General features: G+C 37.3%; 4 protein-coding genes across 6 annotated transcripts; 2 read left to right on the forward strand and 2 right to left on the reverse strand.

Annotated features, from left to right (window-relative positions):
- Window positions 1-5,917: 5,917 nt before the first annotated feature.
- On the reverse strand, window positions 5,918-7,368 carry LOC105691720 (DNA replication complex GINS protein PSF1-like). Of its 3 annotated transcripts, none has more exons than XM_012410405.3 (4): window positions 7,152-7,368; window positions 6,866-6,930; window positions 6,467-6,767; window positions 5,918-6,381 (listed from the first exon to the last, which is right to left on the reverse strand). In XM_012410405.3, the coding sequence occupies exons 1-4, from the start codon at window positions 7,221-7,223 to the stop codon at window positions 6,238-6,240; spliced, it is 582 nt and encodes a 193-aa protein (XP_012265828.1). In that variant the 5' UTR covers window positions 7,224-7,368; the 3' UTR covers window positions 5,918-6,237. The 3 variants fall into 3 exon arrangements, with proteins under 3 accessions (XP_012265828.1, XP_048506418.1, XP_012265829.1); XM_048650461.1 differs by having other exon boundaries at window positions 6,866-7,047; window positions 7,152-7,292; XM_012410406.3 differs by having other exon boundaries at window positions 6,866-7,050; window positions 7,152-7,292.
- An 8-nt stretch (window positions 7,369-7,376) lies between these two features.
- LOC105691719 (39S ribosomal protein L4, mitochondrial) lies at window positions 7,377-8,595 on the forward strand. Its single transcript, XM_012410404.3, has 3 exons — window positions 7,377-7,813; window positions 7,908-8,316; window positions 8,388-8,595. Exons 1-3 carry the CDS (start codon window positions 7,478-7,480, stop codon window positions 8,531-8,533), a joined length of 891 nt encoding a protein of 296 aa, XP_012265827.2. The 5' UTR covers window positions 7,377-7,477; the 3' UTR covers window positions 8,534-8,595.
- Window positions 8,583-11,574, reverse strand: LOC105691718. The gene is made up of 4 exons (XM_012410403.3): window positions 10,869-11,574; window positions 9,955-10,650; window positions 9,688-9,875; window positions 8,583-9,051 (listed from the first exon to the last, which is right to left on the reverse strand). Exons 1-4 carry the CDS (start codon window positions 10,966-10,968, stop codon window positions 9,004-9,006), a joined length of 1,032 nt encoding a protein of 343 aa, XP_012265826.2. The 5' UTR covers window positions 10,969-11,574; the 3' UTR covers window positions 8,583-9,003.
- A 139-nt stretch (window positions 11,575-11,713) lies between these two features.
- LOC105691653 lies at window positions 11,714-14,639 on the forward strand. Its single transcript, XM_012410285.3, has 5 exons — window positions 11,714-11,870; window positions 12,747-12,917; window positions 13,276-13,461; window positions 13,538-14,217; window positions 14,334-14,639. Exons 1-4 carry the CDS (start codon window positions 11,822-11,824, stop codon window positions 14,137-14,139), a joined length of 1,008 nt encoding a protein of 335 aa, XP_012265708.2. The 5' UTR covers window positions 11,714-11,821; the 3' UTR covers window positions 14,140-14,217; window positions 14,334-14,639.
- The last annotated feature ends 4,316 nt before the right edge of the window (window positions 14,640-18,955 follow it).

Genomic DNA, 18,955 nt, shown 5'->3' on the forward strand with positions numbered 1-18,955 from the left:
GGGAGGGGAAAATCCCTATATTATACATACCTACCGAGGCACAGCTGGCCGAATGTTCGCACAATAAAAAGGGGACTCCTCTTCCTCTCAAGGATTAAACTAATAGAGCAACATTTAGATTATGAATCTTTCAAAAAAGTTGAAAGAATTTTAGAATTTTTAGAACCTTGGAATGTCGACACTCGCTTGTCGTTTTTTATCTAAGCTAAACGAATGTATTCGTCGAAATGATCGGAATATCGTTATCATGATGAAAAAAACCAAATCGTTTAAGTTGAACAAAAAAACTAAAAAAAAAAGGAATTTACGGATCGTACGCTTGATCTCGATAATTTTTTTTGGATCGATGTGGGGAACCACGATTTCGAAAATGTAGTTGAAACGACGTCTTGCGTTTCTTTTCTCTCGATCAAATCTGCAGTAATGTTACCGCCTTTCGATTTTTACCGTTTTTTTTTCTGTTCCTGGCTTTGAGCTAGACGCATTTTATCCTTGAACCCAATTCCGCAAGCGCGGTCGAACGTTTTCGACGACCTAGGTTGTACCGAATATTGCCACTGTAATTCTGCAAATCATCAATCCATCGAAACTATTGATAACGATTAATCAATCATACATTGTATATGCGATAAGTAGTTATTGTATATAAAAGATCATCTATGACCATCAATGTATATATAGATTGGACTTCCTTTCTATTTTTCGCCCGCAAATTCTGACTCGAATGAAACAAGATCCCTTGATTGTCCAGACCGACAGCAACGGGTATCGAAACGATTATTATCGTAGTTATTTTTGCACCCTACTGCAAACATATGTAATTTTATATTTTGTGCAGCGAAATTTCTGTTACGCGATTGCTATAATTATATAGTGTAAACAGAATGTCCACTTTTTTCCAGCCTTGAAAACTACGAATTAATTAGGCGTTACAAAAATGGCACTTATCGCCTATTCATACACAAACTCATACACATATATATATATATATGAAATAGCATATAATATTGTGATTCCCTCTCCGACCATAATCGCGTGTGCCATTTTTCAAATTACGATCATATGAAATACACGCAACAAAACACATTGAATGACATCGTTTTCAATATACATATCTATATGAAATTCACGCCGAGTCCGGTGACCCTGTTGAAAAGTTTTACAATATACATAGCGCTGTTTTTCTAATGTACATACGACGTATATACGAATATACATCTTTTATATACGTTGGTATATATGTATGATGAGTTTTATGATCGATTGAGCGCAAAAAATTTCCGTCTTTAATCAGCACATCTATGCTTTAATTGATGATGTATGTACGTACGATGGTGGGTATTGGTGAAATGCTCAGTAGATGACAGAAGAGATAAATAACCGATGATACTGCGCACGTAAAAATGGTTCCGCAAATAATATCTAACAATAAGAGACGCTGATGAGCATAGAGGTATGTTGTACCTATTTTATACGAGCATATTTTAATATCAGTCTCCGTGGTAATCAGTAGACGGATCATCGAGCGTAGAGATCGCGATTACGTGATTTTTCGATTTTTATGATATGGATATATACCGAGGAATTTATTATACGGCACAATGTATATGTATGTGGTGTATATTGCAACATGATTTATACGAAGCCACAGGGATCGCCCATCAATCATCAGTTTTATATTTCGTACGAGGCGCATACGCGATTCATCTCATTATTGTAAATATTATTATCATCGTGATTGTTATTATAGTACCTTACCGTGGTTTGAACACGAAATAAACAGAACAAGAGGAGAATTATGCAGCCTGTATCATAGATCTTCCTTGAGAAATGTAATGCGGCCGAAATTGATGATTAGACTTGGCAGCCGCGGTTACATGTTAAATTTTTTAATGATCGTTATTGTCGTTATATGCTACCGATATTATTTTGATATTCACTCTCGTGCTCTAAGCTGCTTTCTTTCTCTTTCTCTTTATCAATATTTTTATGCAATGCAGTCGTTGCGGTTATGAAGTTGCACTATCTATTTGTGATTTTCTGTTATTCATTTCGATTGGAGCGATTACACTTTTATCATATTCATCAGCAAGTGTAACGCTTATCACATAATTAGTCGGTACAATATTGCACGACAAATAGTGCGAGAGGAAAAATATCATTTATTTTTTTCAGCGTATTCGTCGTATGCGCATATGTATTATTCGACTACTATACGATTGTGGGTCTTTTTTACACAATATGCAATACCAGAATATGTTAAATTCAAGATATTATATACTTATTATTGTTATAAGTTTATATTGTTATAACCGTTTGCGGCATCGATTGTGCAGAGTTGGGATTTTTGCGGTTTTTAGATGGAATTTACAGAAATGACCTACGGACGAGCATTTCCGATAAAATATAATTACGATAATTGTATCATGTATCACGTTACCATGCTTCATGACCTAACATACATATTCTTATATACGTTATATATGTATACATATATGCATGTACATACATACAATGCACAATATTATTTACGCTGTATGTAGATAAATTGAATATACATACATGGATCATCTATTACTCACCTCCAATAATACGATGAGAATAAAATGAAATTTCCCCCCGACATATCACTACCTTATGCAATTCTCGAATAATTTTCTTTTATGCAACTTCAGACTCCTATTAAAATTTTGATAGAATAGCAAATCCACTAAAAAAAAAAAAATAGGATTTTGTTGATCACAGAAAAACTTTTCCTTTAAGTTTGATGCACTACAGCTCGTGCCCTCTCACGTTTCCATTTGCTTCTCCTAATGTGATGATTTACGAACGGATAATTTTCAAAAATCGCTGGAATTTTCAGGTGTAAATCATGGATGTGTATATAATAGTGCACCTGCACAGCAGTGCAATTAGGAACGGTTTAGCCATTCTACTCGTTTACCTTTGTCATGCAAAACGCGTCGAAGACCTTTTGCTCCTGCTGCCTCAACGTCACAGAATAAGAAGGGCTGATTTCATAGTATTTCAAAGGCGGAATGATGGTCTTAAATGCTACAGAGTCGAACGATAATATACGTGTGCAGCGTTTAACTTTATCCTATCTGGGAAAAACCTGAGTAAGATATCATTATACGTATATGTACAAAATCTGCTATCTCGGGTTTCTACAAAAAAAAATTCAAATGGCGGGGGAACGGGCGATCGACGGCGAGTAGGAAGATAGATGAATGGCATAGGTTTCAAGGCTCGATGCGCAAACCGAAATTCGAGTAATTTTTCAACAATGTTCAACCTACTAAAATTCCCCATATTATTCAGACAAGGCTAAACATTACTAATGGCTCCTGCTTTTATCTGATTCGACCTCGTTTGGTCGATTCGCGGCTGAACCTCGTTCAAGGTTTTAAAATTCATAGACCAAAATTACAATTATGATAAGTAAATTGAACAACAAAACAGAAAGGCCTCGAGTGGTTATCAACTATTTTAGTGGATTTTGGAATTTCTTCCAAGAAACTAAAATGAATTGGTTCGCAGATTAGCAAAATATACCAGGGAATTATAAATTGGGATATAACCAGTTTACATAATTAAAATCGATACTGCATGATTTTGGAATTAAACTCTCGTCAAGGGTCGACACTTGCCGGGCTATTGACGTCAATTAAGCGTATCGTCGATCGTAATAATGAAGTCGCACGCATGTCGTGTATTTTCTTCCTAATTTCCTTGAACTTCCAAACACCAGCGACGATCCGGCTGGATATATTCAAAATTCAATTCCGGTCCACCGTACTTGATTATTGCCCATGACATGCGAGAAATGAGATGAAAAGAAAAGGTCAAGCGAATAACCGAGGGACCAATTATATCGTGTGTTTTTATAATGAAACCTCGAGGTTGTGAGTTAATTACCTCAATACCTTAATATTCGCTATATTAATGCGTCTGTAGCGCATTTCGTTTACGCGCGCAAGTTTTTTTTTTTTTTTTGTTATCAGAGGCGAAAGAGAAATTTTTTCAAGTTCAAAATGTGTAAGTTTATTTATTACTGCGAAGAAGCAATTGTATGATTATTTACGTGTAAGTGTGAAGGATGTTCTTACAACAATACGACCGCGCAATTTTTGATTCTTTCACCGATGCAAATGCGTTTTTTTTTTCAAATATTTTTTCTGGCTTTTTTCATTACAGCTCAGCATTATTTTATGACTAGTTACATACTGTTAGGGTTTAGATTATACCTGCACACGTCATCGCATTTATTCGCGTATGATCGAATAGGTAAACCCACTTCGCCGCGTGAAATTTATTAACGTGAATTACTCACTTCTTTTCTTCATTATTTAGCGATTGAAATTTTTAATCAAACGACGAAGTGAATAAATCAATTGCCTAAACAAGAACTAACATCGAGGCTAGCCTAGTAGCTGCATTTTTTTTCTTTTGAATGAAATCAAAATACAGTTAATACAAAACTCAATAAGGACGAAAAATATGTGAAAATGTCCTTATTATCTTACCTTTTGGACGGCGTTAATTACATTCACCTCTTCTTTCCGGGATGAAGTATTCCTCTTTCTCTATTCGAATGTACCTGAGGCTTGAGCGAAAAATTTTTTTGAAACAGAAGCATGGATCACAAAAAGTTACAACTTTCAGGCGTTCTGTACGCGTTGAATAGACCCGACATGTCGAATTGTAGTCGTAGATGAAATTTGGCTTGTAATTTTAGGATCTAGAAATGCTTTGATCTAGGTGTAATATTTCTGCAAACAAGACCGGGAAAAAGCACCGGGAATCACTGCAGGCCAACGAATGCCTTCACGAACTGAACCCAGAATCTTCCTCATTTTATTTAACTCGCGCCTTCTTTGGTTGCCGTTTCTTTGTCGAGTTATACCAGTGGTGATAGCCACCAATCCAGCCTGCAACCCGCAAAACGAGGACGTGGCCCGTAAAACGATTATACCAGAAGAGCGTGCGTCGCGTTGTAGCGGCGGGATAGCAACGGTTCAACAGGCAGGAAATTCCTCAGTCTTGCCTTTGCGGATAGCTGCGGCTTTAGTTATTCGGGAAATACCGAGACCGTTAAATTCAGATTGGAGATATCTTGGGGTCGACAATTTTTCGACGAGAGACCAATCAACCTCGATCTCCGAGACATTCGCCTTATTACCGCGACGTTTCCAAAAGGGCTTTCGCCGCGTGCCAGGTATATAGAATGCCTGAGAACCAACCGCGGGCTGGATGCGGGGGCGGCAAAATTCGCTGTTCCTTTGCGTGGTCATGGCTCCCGGTCGTCGAGTATCTCACCTGTCCACCCACCTTTTTTCTTTCTCCTTTCATCGTTGCAGCTGTGTTCTCTTCGTTGTTACCCAAAGGACGCTACGAAATATATTCGTCAACCTGCGGGTTGAAGAATAAGGTGTCTAGCAAAGATAGCGTCTTTCTCCTTATACCTCGTAGATTAGGAGTATGTAGCTATACAGAATCGGAATTTTTTGATTAATATGCAAGGAGTAGATTTCACTCCTTCATATCCTGTTCATCGGTTCAATCATGTTCGTATATTCCGTACACGTGCAGGGTCTGAGATACACTATGCTGAGATTCTTACGAATATTGTCAAGTTGAAATTTATGAGTATTACAATCAAAAGTGTTAACGCAACCATTTATTATGAGTCTATCACGTTTTCAATCTGTAGAGCAATGTATTTTATGTTCGGGTGCTCAGAAATTCAAGGTCGGCCGTTTGTTACGGACAGCAGCTTAGAATAATTTCAGTGCGTGTATCGCGACCTCATGAACAGATATTTTTTGCACATTTGCTTGTCCCTCTTTTTGCAATTGCGCGCGTACGTAATTGAAGATTTATTGAACGCGACTCAGGGCTTGCTTTATTTTCTGAGTAACTTTCCAAACTGAAAATCAGACTTTATTACCTGCAAATATTCCCAAACATTGATGATTGATCTCAGCTATATGTACATTACATCTGTTTGTTGGTATAGACTTTACATTATCCAAGCAATTTAGTTGAGTATTGGTAACGATATTAAGATGATATCAAAAATATAGGATATATTTTGTACGAAGCAAGACAAATATTTGAATTTGTATATGGTCTCGGATATCCTGTGTAAACCTCCTCTTATGAAAGTTTTGGGAGCTCTAACTTTTCCTTCATGAACTGAAGGGTGAAATAAGGCAGAAAGGCTGAACGAAATATTCAAGATGATATATGCTGCAAAATGCCCTGCCTCACCAGATTCTCACATTCAGCACGGGGCAGCAAATATTGGCTATTTTTCCTTAAAGATAGTACCTCCCCATCTTCTAGCTCAAATTTCCCATAATCAACCAAACAACGAACCTATAATTGAAGAATATTTATCATTATAAAACCCCATAATCTGTTCGCGTTTAACTTTTAGCTAACAAAAATTAGAAATAATTACCTCTATATAGAGCGATTTTGGAGGTGTGATATCTGTGGTTAAATTAAGTCCATGATTATCTCCAATGGATCTCATGTAAGTTGCTAACGATTTGTTGTAAGAATTGAACCACTGGACCTCTGGTTCTGCAAAGAGTGACTTAATTTCTGGTGGTAAGATGCTCCCAAATTCCCAACGTGTTTGGCGTATTTTTTGGAGTCTGTTGTATAAATAGGCCAGAATGCAACGTTTATTTCTCTTCAAAGCTTCATGACGTAGCTGAATAGAATGGGAGTACTGAATATTATCCTCCACTGCATTTCTGAGCAAGCAAACAGAAACAGTATACAAATTTTTTCAAAACTTAGGCATGTTTCCTGCGGTACAACTATTGTGTGAACAAGAATTCGTAATACTAACACGTCGGCTATAATAGCTTCGTGGAGAACTTGCATTTCTTCGAGGACCTGCCGAACTCCTTCATCCTAAATTGAACAATAGTTTAACTTGGTTCCAACTATTCGTTGAATTTTATGTCCGGTTGTTGTAGTCGAAAGAAATGTGATGAGATGCGGATGATCAAAAATTGCCAAGCTTTCAATCTTCTGAGATTAATTTAATTTTTGTAAAACACGTGAAATAGTATACGTAACGCACGTATACACTAAATGTCTAACCTCATATTTATTTCGAATTTCGTACTTACGTTAAACTGTGGTAGACCGTCTAATGATCGTTCAAGCTCTCTTATGAGCTCCAATGCCTTGTCTCCAAACATAGTATATGATAGATACTACTTAGTTCTTTCTCGACAAATAGATACTAACAATTACTGTTTTTCGAATTGATTGTTTACAATTTTTACCTTGCACGCGGGATGTGTTGCTGGCGGACTCCAGCGCACTTCCCAGCAGCTGATGGTCATGCGCGGGACTTAGATTGTTAAATTAGAATGATTTGGGGTTAAGTCGACTATTAGGAGTAGTGTGCAGCTGTGGCTAGCGAAGAGACTTCTGAATTTTTAATTCAGAAATGTCATTTTTACTTCGAAACGTGCTGTCCAGACTGGAAAGTTGTTCTGGACGAATCGCAAGATTCAGTTCCGCAGCCCCAAATGCCGAACACGGGCTTAATTCTGAACCACCGAGTGTGGAACGACTAGATGAAAGCCCCATTATTTCAACGACAAAAGCTATCGAGGAGAATCGGTTTTACGAAAAACCGAAACAAGTATGGCTTGAGAATTTGGACACCATAGAAGAGAAGAAATTGGGTTTATTGAAACTGCACCCTGACATCTTTGGTGCTCAACCGCGCATTGATATCTTACACCAAAATGTCAGATGGCAAAGCATGTATAAGTTTGTTGTGAGTACCTCTTGACAATTGCTTGATTGAGACTACTATTTTCTTTAAGTGACATTGCAGAGTTTTGCTTCACGAACCCACTTTCTAATTTCAGTCTTATGCTCACACAAAAACGCGAGCTGAAGTAAGGGGAGGTGGAAGAAAACCATGGCCACAAAAAGGTCTTGGTAAGGCACGGCACGGCAGTATTCGTTCCCCATTGTGGCGCGGTGGTGGCATAGCACATGGGCCACGCTCTCCGACAACATACTTTTACATGCTTCCTTTTTACACAAGAGTTTTGGGTCTTACTTCTGCTTTAACTGTAAAGTTTGCTCAGGATGACCTTCACATCGTGAAGGATTTGCATACCCCAACAAACGAACCAGATTACATCCAGGATCTTGTTGAACAGAGGAATTGGGGACCCTCTGTTCTGTTTGTAGATGTCGACGACATTATGCCCACTAATATCGCATTGGCAACTGATCAAATTAAGCACTTCAACCTTATGCCTGTTTATGGTGAGAATGATTTGATTAGTGTCAGAAAAATTCTTAAAGACCATTCACTTCAATTGTTATCATTTTTTCAGGATTAAATGTTCACAGCATGTTGAAGCATGATACACTGGTGCTGACACAAGGTGCTGCAAGAGAAATCGAAGAAAAGTTACTCTACCAGTTCAATAGAGCGAAAACGCATGAAGTAAATGCTAAGTTCAAGCTTAGTCAAAAGTAGTCCTGTATGAAATCAGTTTTTTTTTTAGTATAATAAAGATACAAGAAAATCATTATTTAAAATAATTGCATTTTTATCTTATTTACACTGATATAATCCAGAATACATAGGTACATTTTTTTCGTTTTTTTTAAATCGTGTTCATACCATTATTCAATATGTTTCTTATTTTGTTGGGTAACTATCACATTCTTAAACGCATGTAAGCATTTGTAAATCGATTAAAACCTTCATTAAAAATAATAACACAAAGATTCCCCTAGTGAAGGGTTCGTTCTTGCTGAAGGGTATCACATATTCGATACTTGAGTAAAATGGCAAGGTGCCCAATAATTATTTAGTATATTCAATATTATTGTATTATTTTAACGAATTACTGTGTGTATGTATCCAACTATGTGTTAATGATAATCGTTAACACTGAGGTAAGTATAGTAGGAATTGCTTACTACAAAATTCATTGATTCAAATCACCTTTTTTTTATTGCCGAAGTACTTGAAGACTTCTTCAATATTGGCTGAAAAAAAACAGTTGAAATCATGATTAGACGATTACTCAAAAAAGATAAATATTTTATTATACAAATCCAAGGCATACTCATTACAAATCAGCCTCAAATAAGTTCTTTTTGCAACGTGCAACAGCATTTATTAATGAATTCATAGCTCTTGGTACGCGAATTTAAATCTTTCCCTAAAAGGTTTCCGACGAGTTTTTGAGCAGTTTGTTTCGGGCTGGTACTTTCAAAAGTAGCTTGGAATATCATTGATTCGGTCTTGTAACTCTGTTCGATATTCATATTTAAAACTTTGTATTCAACAGACATAGGACGTGACAGACGAGTTTTTGCGCAGTCAGGCAAATTGATATTCGTTGATTGAGCCACAAGTGATTCAGTAATACTATTAAAATAGCGACATATTCTCATGCGAACTGCACGAATGGGTCTGGCTGTATGATCAATTAAATTACGATTGAAAAACTGATTCCTAATATTTTTTGATTTTTTTCTATACATTTGATGACCCAGAATATTTTGAGAGCTGCACAAATTTCTAGCATTATCTACATTTTCTTGATACATCATGTTATCCTGCTGAAAGTGGGATAATCAAAATCTGAGAGTGCTCTATCAACTGAATTGGTCACTCACCCGTGGGTTTGGGTCATTCCCAAGCATCTTTTCCCTCACTGCCCACCTAATGCCTGCATGGTTCTCCTCTCCAGGTAGAGCAAGCTGCTTCCACTCATCTCTATACTTTTGATACAGAGCAACTGGATCTGATTTTGTATTAGTTAGGGATCTTTTTGCTTCTGGTTGGAGCCTCCAAGGCCTAATGACTGTGTCAAAAAAATAATTGTCAATCAAGAGGTTCTGAGAACAAAAATTTGGCCAGATAGTTATTCAATTTTTTTTTACATGACTTGGGTCTGGACTGAACCGAACTTCTCGAAGGTGGTGGATTACTTGGGATATCACCCGGTTGGTCAGAAGCTAGCTGTGAATGTTTGAAAGTCTCTGTACTTTCGATAGTATATCGAGAGCTTGTAGGTTTGGGTCCAATAGGTGATTTAGGAGGTGCGAGATTTGTCTGTTTCAAATTTGGCTCAGATTTAGTAGCCCTGCTTCTCGGCTTCTCCAAAGATATGTATTTTGTACTATCTGTTGATGCACCAGCACTATGATTTTGGCTGTGGTTGTGAGTGACTTCATATCTCCTGTGTGACGATTCGTTGATCAAACTTGAGTTGCTGTGATTGTCATATTGTAAGCTATTTTGCCGGAACTCTTCAGCCCAGGAAGTGTGTGTGTTTGAAAAGCTAGTCTTCTTTCTTCTACCGTATTCATTTTCATTTTCTACTTCATTCTCTTTATTCTCTTTAGGAAAAGATCGGATTTTGACTGTTACTACTTTATAAGAAGAGTCATCCTGAAAAGTTGAAGACTCTGAGGAAATGGTGCTCTCAGTTATGTTGTTGGAGCCCATTCCCTCAAAGTTCTGCTCCCGCAAGACTTCTCTATACAGTTGCTGTTGACGTAGTAAAATTTTTTTCTTCGTTTCTTCTTTCCACTGTTGTCGTTCTCTTTCTTTAATTTTCCTATGCATTTTTAAATCTGAAAACCGTTGATGACACAAAGGTATTTTTTTGCCAACTCCTGAACTATTTTTTTTTCTAAGACTTAACAACTTGTAAATGCCTGATACCATAGAAATGATGCTACAAAAGTATTAAATCTGAGTAAGCAAGTTTGGGAATTGAAAATAAAACTTTTTGTCGAACGTATGCATTACGAGGTGACGTTGAAGAACGGTTAAAAATTCGTTAGCATACCTTTCATGAAGCCTTTCAGCTGTTGTGCGGTTATCCCGACGAATCCAAGGGAATTTAACAGCGCCAAAACTTCGCGAGGGTCGTCTTTTTTATCTGCCATTATCAATTTCACCAAATAACACGTAGATTATTAAGAAAATTATAAAATTCACACGTAGCACATATCATTCAAAGATCGTTGGCACGCTGTACTGCCTTGGGGTGAAGTTCGAAGCAATGCATCAAATGAAAATGATGGCTTTGGATTGGCCCAATGAAAACGCATGCGCTGGTTGCTCAGTCACGTGCGCTCTGTGCATCGAATTTTAAATGATGAAAAATATCAGACATCGGTACGCATGAAAAATGATATACGAAAATTAGACTTTGATTTTTTAATTGGGATTCAGTTTATCCATCATCCAAAAATAACATACAAATTCTTATGATTTTTCTTCTTTCAAGTAATTTTTTCATGTTTCTGTCTCTGCTAATATACGAATTTTGATTTCGCAGAAGATGATTGCGATGAGGGAAGAATAGGAGCGTTAAAAAATAATCGTTGAAAAATTTAGTTCGAATGCAAGTACCGCAAAATTACGATATTTTTTCTAGTTGTACAGTATATTTAATACGAGAAATTGCGCGTTATCTATTTAAAAGTCAGTAGGTTGAAATACGTCATCAGGGCTTATTCCTATTGGTCCTACAATGATCGGCGCAATTGTTAATCGGGGCCTGTCAATGCAATAATAATGCAGGCAAGAATTGGAGATGATGATTGAAGGATCGGAGGGACAGTAATAAATTAATAATTGACAGATTGTTCGAGGGTGCGCAGAGTCTCTCCCGTTGAACCAACATCAAGCAAATATGATATACATTGCAGCTAACGTATACACTTATTCTCGTAGCAGCTAATCGACGACCCACTAAAATCTCCAGGTCAGTCAGCGCGCTTATCTCTGCGAGGGATGTCGTCGTTACCAGCCCTCCTAGTTGCCGTCGTTGCATCCATCTCAGGTTTGCTATTTCAAGCCGACATCTATATGATGAAAAAGTTAAAAAACAAAAAAAAAAAACAACTTTTATCAACAAATTATGTAAAGTACTTAACAAATATATTGAACATATCTGTATGGCTTTAATCCGCGATGTAAAAACGTAACATACTGCGCAATCAAAACTCATACACATATAATACCTACACATAATTCTACCAATCAATCTGAATGGATTTCCACAAATTGCAAAGACTAGCCAAACTCAACCATGCAATGTAATCAATTTGTGAACATTCTTCTAAAAAAGCTTAAACATTTCCATCGGCAATTCTACCATCACATAATAATAGTCTTCCTTAGTGCTTTATCGGGAGTCGAAATAGTTTTGCAATTTTTGTTTATTACGAAATATGCGAGAAGTTTCTCAAATATAAATTGGGTACATTATCTTTAAGTTTGATTATCCATAGGCAAGTTTCATTTTCATTATCTACAAGTTTTTGTAAACATTCGAGATGAACTCTTCACTCGACTTAATCGCGATGTGTATACGTATATTAAATGCACAAGAGAGTGAGGACCTTGCACGGATTCGAAGAAAAAATATTTGATCTGGATATTGCGTGTACCGCTGCACTATAATTAAACCGATTGACAATAATGGTTTCTCTTTTTTAACTCATTGATATAAAGAAATAAAAGATTTTTCTTCATGACGCAGCGGTAAGCGATGTTACGAAATTCTTCATCAATTGAGCATAATCGGATTACATCGCAAAAAGCTTTTAGCGTCTTATAACGTAACCGACCATCGATCAGCTGTAGGAAGCAACTAATTGATCAACGTGACTCCGATTACAAGTTTTTATAGAACATATAATTGTTTCGTTCGTAGGAATCATCAGCGGGGCGGAAATCAATCAACTGGACATACCCGATGTGATTCGAAACGGAACAGGACCTGTCACCTTAAGTTGCGTTTACGACCTTACAGGTAGCGATAACGGACTGGTTATCAAATGGTTTCACGACGAAGCAGAACTCATTTATCAATGGATACCTCCAAGTGAGTGCATAAAACGGTCACATTGACCTTGCAGCACGATAAACGTTGGTCGTAGGATTCCCAGTGAGCATGTACATACCTATGTATCTCATAATTCTGATTTATTTCACGCTCCCAGCAAGATCGCCGCCAACAAAAATTAATGAATCATCACAAGATTTAACACGGTGTTATGAAAATTCGTATCTTGACCATACGATTGTTATAATGAGGGGGAAATACGCGGTTATAAAAAATGAGTCGGCCGTTTATTACGGTGTCATTTCGGACCACTGCACCTACGATACGAATAATATTTTAAATGTCGAGTTCTTCGTTCGACAATTCATCAGCTGACGGTTTTTTTTATTTCTGGCAGTGTCTCCCCAGGATATTGGAGTGATCAAGGGGCTCACCGAATACCCTGAGGATGCCGTAAGCCGGCCGAAATCACACTCGATTATTAGACTGAAAGAAGTGACTCTTGCGATGAGTGGGAATTACACGTGCAGCGTGAGCACATTCGAGGAAGAAGACATCAAGACGAAGAGAATGATCGTCTATGGTATAAAATTCACCTCACATGTACTAATTCACCTTCCGGATTAAAATTAAGGACTAAATCTTCTCGCGAATTTTAGCTCCGGAAAGCAACGCGACCGTTTTCGTGACGCCTCCGAGCTCGAAGGACGGTCCGATTACCTTAGTTTGCGCGGTTCATGGTGCCTGGCCTCGTCCTGGCCTGACATTTTTGGTAGACGGAGTTCCGGTCGAGGGACAGTTTACGGTTTACCCAGCGAATCTAGAGGAGTACCAGAATCAAGGATCGTGGGTGCGTTATGAGGCGACGATCGAGGAGCCCCTGACACCTGTCAGGGTAAATTGCGAGATCAACATCCCCTTCACGAATTATCGTCGGCAGGAAGGCATCGTTTACTACCCCAGTTCGCATCGTTCCACAGCCCCAGTAGACAATGAAAACGCTTCCTCACCCCATTGCGCATCCAAATTTTTGGAACCAATCGTTTCTCGCGCAGCTGAAACCGTGACGACGAATCCTGAAAATAAGGTTTCAGAAGCCCAGTCATCCTCTTTTTCCGTTTTTCCAAATTCATCTTCTCACTCGACGTCTGCGGACAACGCTACAGGACATCTCGTACATACCGTTACAACTCAATCCCCGGATTCTCCGCGGTCATCCCGACCCACTGAACCAATTCCTACTCAGATTATTGCCGACTGACCCCTTCGACCTTGTCCTAGTTTTGGTTCGTCCCGTATCTTCGTTACCCTCGTTGCTTGTACCACCCCGTGTCGATAGGTAACCAAATTTTTATTTTATTTATCTACAAACAATATTCTTTTTTCTCTACACATGCTCCGATCTTTAGCAATTTATGATTCTCATCGGAATCACCTAATTTGTAAATTTTTTAGGTGAGTTTCTGCACGAAGTTTACTCCTTCCAGAAGAACGATTCAGCCGATTTCGATTGTAGCGTCGCTGCAGCTACGCTACTAACGTTACTTCTAGTCTTCACGTGATTGTGGGCGTATAAATAAAAATATGTATAGTAATTTTAAAAAAAAAAAAATTAATATAAACCTACGCGCACAATATTATTATCACGTATACATAAGAAGCTCATGCAACGTTACATGTACGATATAGAAACGAACCAGAAATAGTGCATACTCCATTGTAAAAAAAATTGAAAAAAAAAAAAACACCAAATGAACCAACTGTAGTATCTATTGTTTAATTTTTCTGAGCTACATCTACGTCGATACAGCTGAGACAAAGGGTGAATGATGAGAAGGGAAATGCATTCTAGCTTGTTCATAATAGAGAAGCTCTAGGTTGAGAACAAGTTCCTTTATCGGCTTTCCGGGCTCATTTGAGTGTGAATATAGCGCACTCGTTTCAGTGAGCATCGTCCACAAGGGTATGTCGCCGAGGTGCTCAGGGATCCGGGTATACCCGGTATAATCTGGCTTCACTGATTCGGTTGTTCACTTTTTTTTTTTATAATCTTCAAACATTGACCTAGCTTTCTGTCTAAACTTGAAGTGTTACTTTATATGTCCCGCGTCGTAGCCCAATCACATAATTCAAATACTGGGTAAAACCTTTGACGTATTTTACAAACTCACCTTGCCGAAATGACGCAGGAACCTCGGAATGATGAAATTATATTTGTTGGACGAAAGTAGTGTATCTTCTGACTGGCATTTAATCGGGCGAAATGAAAGTATGACATAGATGATTTTACTTTCCTATAATTTGAGAGAAAGCATGTAATGTTTTATCAAATATGATATCTCGTTCCTGTGGGTGGAAATTCCCAGTAAATGATAAAAACTCGAATTGAAGATAACGCGATTTATATTTTACCTCATCGGATAACTACGATCAGTTTTACCAGGGCGGGACATTCCCTGAATTCATGATACACCCCTTCATTTTTGTCCTGTTATGTGGTTATCCTTTAAGCAGCTGGGATGTCCAGTGACGTAAAATTTTTTTAATACGCCGACGGATGTCAACCAACAGAGAACCGGATGTTGGTAATACCGTTGTTTGAACAAATTTGTAAAAAATATTCTTTCGGGATTATGAATCGGAGAATATATATGCATTATAGATTTCTAAGAAATCGAACGGACTTTCACGTTTTCGGGAGAATCTTCTGCCAAATTTTGTTCCAAGATTTATCTTCTTCCGTGTAACGATTTATTTGCGATTTTATTAATTTACGATGATCATGATGATTTCATATATTTACCAGGATGAACGAGATTAGCAAGGTTGCAGTTTATGGTTTTTATCTTCATCATTATAGTGGAGTTATAACATCGTTTATGACGCCGCTTTGATTTGTCTACATCTGTCCGATATTACGATTTCACATTTACCCCAGCAAAACTATGATTCAATAATTCAGATTCTACACTCACGAGTCACGCATGTTATTTTTAGAAAATCATGATCTGCAATTTTTCAAAACTGCAACTAATAGGGCAGATATTTCTTTTGTAAAAAATTCAAAAAATTCTCAGAACTATTAAAATAGCAAAACGTATCATCGTGGTCATGGTAATTTCGCGTCGTGATTTCTACTAATTGCAAGTTCTGCGAATTAATTTCACAGAAATTAAAACTATTTCCGACGCGTTATATAACTGTACGGTTTATCCGTGATAATTAGGTTCATCCATCTTAAAATTATCATTTAGAATGTGTGTAATCCCAGATGGCACATAAGTCATTCCTAATCACAGAACATACGTTATATCGAACAAGGAATCGCAAAAATTCCGAAATTACGAATTTCCTACGAATTTCGGACGGCCGGATTTCACGTAGAATTTTTAAACAACATTCGTTCTAAACTTCTCTGCAATGATGTGAGCTTGAACGATATACGTATCCCCAATAATTAAATAATCTCTTGATAGGCAGCTTGCATCGGACTTACGGTCGTGCATGTTAATCGTAGTAAAATTGTAAATACACTTTGAAATTAAAAGACGGGTACGCAGGGGGATATCGAGGGTGCTTTTTGATCGTGGGTGGTTATGGGGTGTGAGTCAGAGTTGCCGCCGCGAAGTTGGTGGGGGTGTTACCTGAAAGAAGAGCAACAGGCGATAAGCAACCCCGTGGATTGTCATTCGCACCCGAGAACCCGTAGGACACAACGCAGGTATGTGCTCGTTATCATTTTTCAAAAATCCCACACCCCGTTTTTTCGGAATAAAAATCATCGATGGACCTGAAAAACACGTCCGCTTATTTCACTGATTGTTTTTCTAATTTTTAAAATAAATACATCAACCTCGGCAAATATTTCTCTTTCCTGAACCTTCAAAATTTTGGCTAGATTATCGCATTTTGGTATATGTATAACACAAGCTGGATGTCATCTGCAGATTCCGATTGTGGTATTTTCCCGTTTGACGATTGTTCTTTTTTCCCCGCTACTCAAGTGGCCCACCTCAGGCTATATGACAACAGAAAAGAGAATCTGTCTGCATTTAAGATTACTCTTGCGATGTTGTAAATATTGAGAAATATTTTTCGCTGGTTACATACCCAGATGCGTCAGTCGAAGGATATTAGAACACATAGTTTGATGTCGTAACTGCATGAAATTTTTATCCGTATGTTTCTCTATTTTCCTTGTAATATTATCTTCTTTTTTCCTGTACATTTGGCGCGTTACATAACGTCGCATCAAAATTAATTGATTCGATGTACAGAAAACGTGATGCGTGAGCTGGATTTCAAATACCTGATCAAAGAGTTTCAGAGCGTTCATATAATTGGATGAGACAAAAAACACGTGAGAACAAACAACGGCATAGATTATCCGCTTCACCCGAATAAAGAGTTCTGAACGTTCATTAAACAAAACAATAATAATAATAATTGTGCAGGTGTAATTTTTTTCCAGGCATTTATTCGTGGAGATATAAATAACACCTACTCTTCGTTTGCATCTTTCTAATTAACGAAAGCATTCCTGTCTGATTTTTAGGAATTCCTTAGAAACAATATAATAATTTAAATATAGCTTCTTAATTAACGAGCAATTAAAATTTACTACAACGAGTTAGCAGAGATTTTATTTTTAGATGATATCATTTACTCTCGCTTGATTATTCATCTGTTTATTTTTCAGTGTCTACATTTGATCTCCAGTGATCTTGAGGGGGAAACAAAGAAAAAGGCTACATCAGAAGATGGGTCGGAATACGTGCGTGATCGTTCTTCTTGCCGGTAAGATGAATGATAATTATGAATATAATGATACCGTTTCATTATCATCAATTATCGCAAATCACGTTTCTTTAAAACGGGTAATTATTGATAATTTTGTACATAGAATAGGATATTATAATCGAGCGTTTTTCAATGACGATTGGTTGGACTTCCCGATTATAATAAGTGAGTTGTATTGCACAAGTTGATCATTTAGCTCCCGCAGGATCACGCGCTACCTTTATGCTGCAAACCGATCCCGAAGTGCATTAAATATGCGAATCAGGTGAACCCCGTCGCAGTTACGCAGCAGCCAAAAAAAAAATCATATATAACCGGATTGATCGCGGTCAATCAAGTCGGTTAAAGGTTACTTTTTTGCATAATGTATATTAATAATATACGTAGCGAGCGGGTGTTTGTACAGCCGGCTATAATTATTTCATCATCTTATTTCACTGCAGAAAAAAATTTAGGTATTGCAAGGATCCCGACTAAACGTCAAGTCCATAATTTTTAAGTAGATTATTTTTACCCATATACCGTAGCCTTTTATACATACAATACAGTGAATTATATATGAGAATTATTTTGAGACGTCTATATAATTCGTTTTACCCCGCGGTTCATACAATTCTTGCCAACGTCTTTACCTTCGCAATATACTTTTGAGGGATAATTTTACCGCTTGACTTTACTTACAGATAAAAAAAAAAATCCATCGTCTAGCTAGCGTGTTATAACATAACAATAAGCGAGTCCTGTTAGAAAAAGTCCTTCGCCAATGCACCGCGATGAATAAATTTTGAGAATTATATTTCCTTTTTTTTCCCTCTCCTTATGGCTTGTACTTATGGACACAGTCATAATAACGATGGAATAGAACTTTATCAAAATTCGTTCACGATTGATCGATTAAGCGTAAAGAAATTTTTGTTTGCCGATTAATTATTCGAAGAATTGTTATTTCTGTATAATGCAAAATTATATCTTTAACAAAATGAGATAACGAAGATGATTTTATATACTATATACACTCTATTTTCATTTACTATACCTTGTTTCGGTTGTAATTACATACCTACCTTATACCGCGGTGAAATAAATTTATAAAATATTCCAGCGGAAAGTGATCAGCTGCGATGATTATTATTCATCGGGATGTTCTTAAAATTCTATAGGTACATACGCTGTTATAAGTTATAGCTATGTAATAAAATCTTCACATAGATGAGGTAGCGGCATCTAAAGCCGTCCAAGGGTCCGATGATATCATAAAAATTGAACAATCATATTGA

This window comes from Athalia rosae, chromosome 2 (genome assembly GCF_917208135.1).
Source record: "Athalia rosae chromosome 2, iyAthRosa1.1, whole genome shotgun sequence".
Taxonomy (NCBI): Eukaryota; Metazoa; Arthropoda; class Insecta; order Hymenoptera; family Athaliidae; genus Athalia; species Athalia rosae.

Excerpts from the sequence above, each read along its gene's own strand:
- LOC105691718 (XM_012410403.3), bottom strand. The coding sequence starts at position 10,968 with ATGGCAGATAAAAAAGACGACCCTCGCGAAGTTTTGGCGCTGTTAAAT. Across the intron at positions 10,651-10,868 it reads GCTGAAAGGCTTCATGAAAG|ATTTAAAAATGCATAGGAAA; the intron begins GTATGCTAACGA and ends AACGGTTTTCAG. Across the intron at positions 9,052-9,687 it reads GGAATGACCCAAACCCACGG|CCAATATTGAAGAAGTCTTC; the intron begins GTGAGTGACCAA and ends GTTTTTTTTCAG.
- LOC105691653 (XM_012410285.3), top strand. The coding sequence starts at position 11,822 with ATGTCGTCGTTACCAGCCCTCCTAGTTGCCGTCGTTGCATCCATCTCA. Across the intron at positions 11,871-12,746 it reads CGTCGTTGCATCCATCTCAG|GAATCATCAGCGGGGCGGAA; the intron begins GTTTGCTATTTC and ends TTTCGTTCGTAG. Across the intron at positions 12,918-13,275 it reads TTATCAATGGATACCTCCAA|TGTCTCCCCAGGATATTGGA; the intron begins GTGAGTGCATAA and ends TATTTCTGGCAG.
- LOC105691719 (XM_012410404.3), top strand. The coding sequence starts at position 7,478 with ATGTCATTTTTACTTCGAAACGTGCTGTCCAGACTGGAAAGTTGTTCT. Across the intron at positions 7,814-7,907 it reads AAAGCATGTATAAGTTTGTT|TCTTATGCTCACACAAAAAC; the intron begins GTGAGTACCTCT and ends TTCTAATTTCAG. Across the intron at positions 8,317-8,387 it reads CAACCTTATGCCTGTTTATG|GATTAAATGTTCACAGCATG; the intron begins GTGAGAATGATT and ends TCATTTTTTCAG.
- LOC105691720 (XM_012410405.3), bottom strand. The coding sequence starts at position 7,223 with ATGTTTGGAGACAAGGCATTGGAGCTCATAAGAGAGCTTGAACGATCA. Across the intron at positions 6,931-7,151 it reads ACGGTCTACCACAGTTTAAC|GATGAAGGAGTTCGGCAGGT; the intron begins GTAAGTACGAAA and ends TGTTCAATTTAG. Across the intron at positions 6,382-6,466 it reads CAAAATCGCTCTATATAGAG|GTTCGTTGTTTGGTTGATTA; the intron begins GTAATTATTTCT and ends CTTCAATTATAG.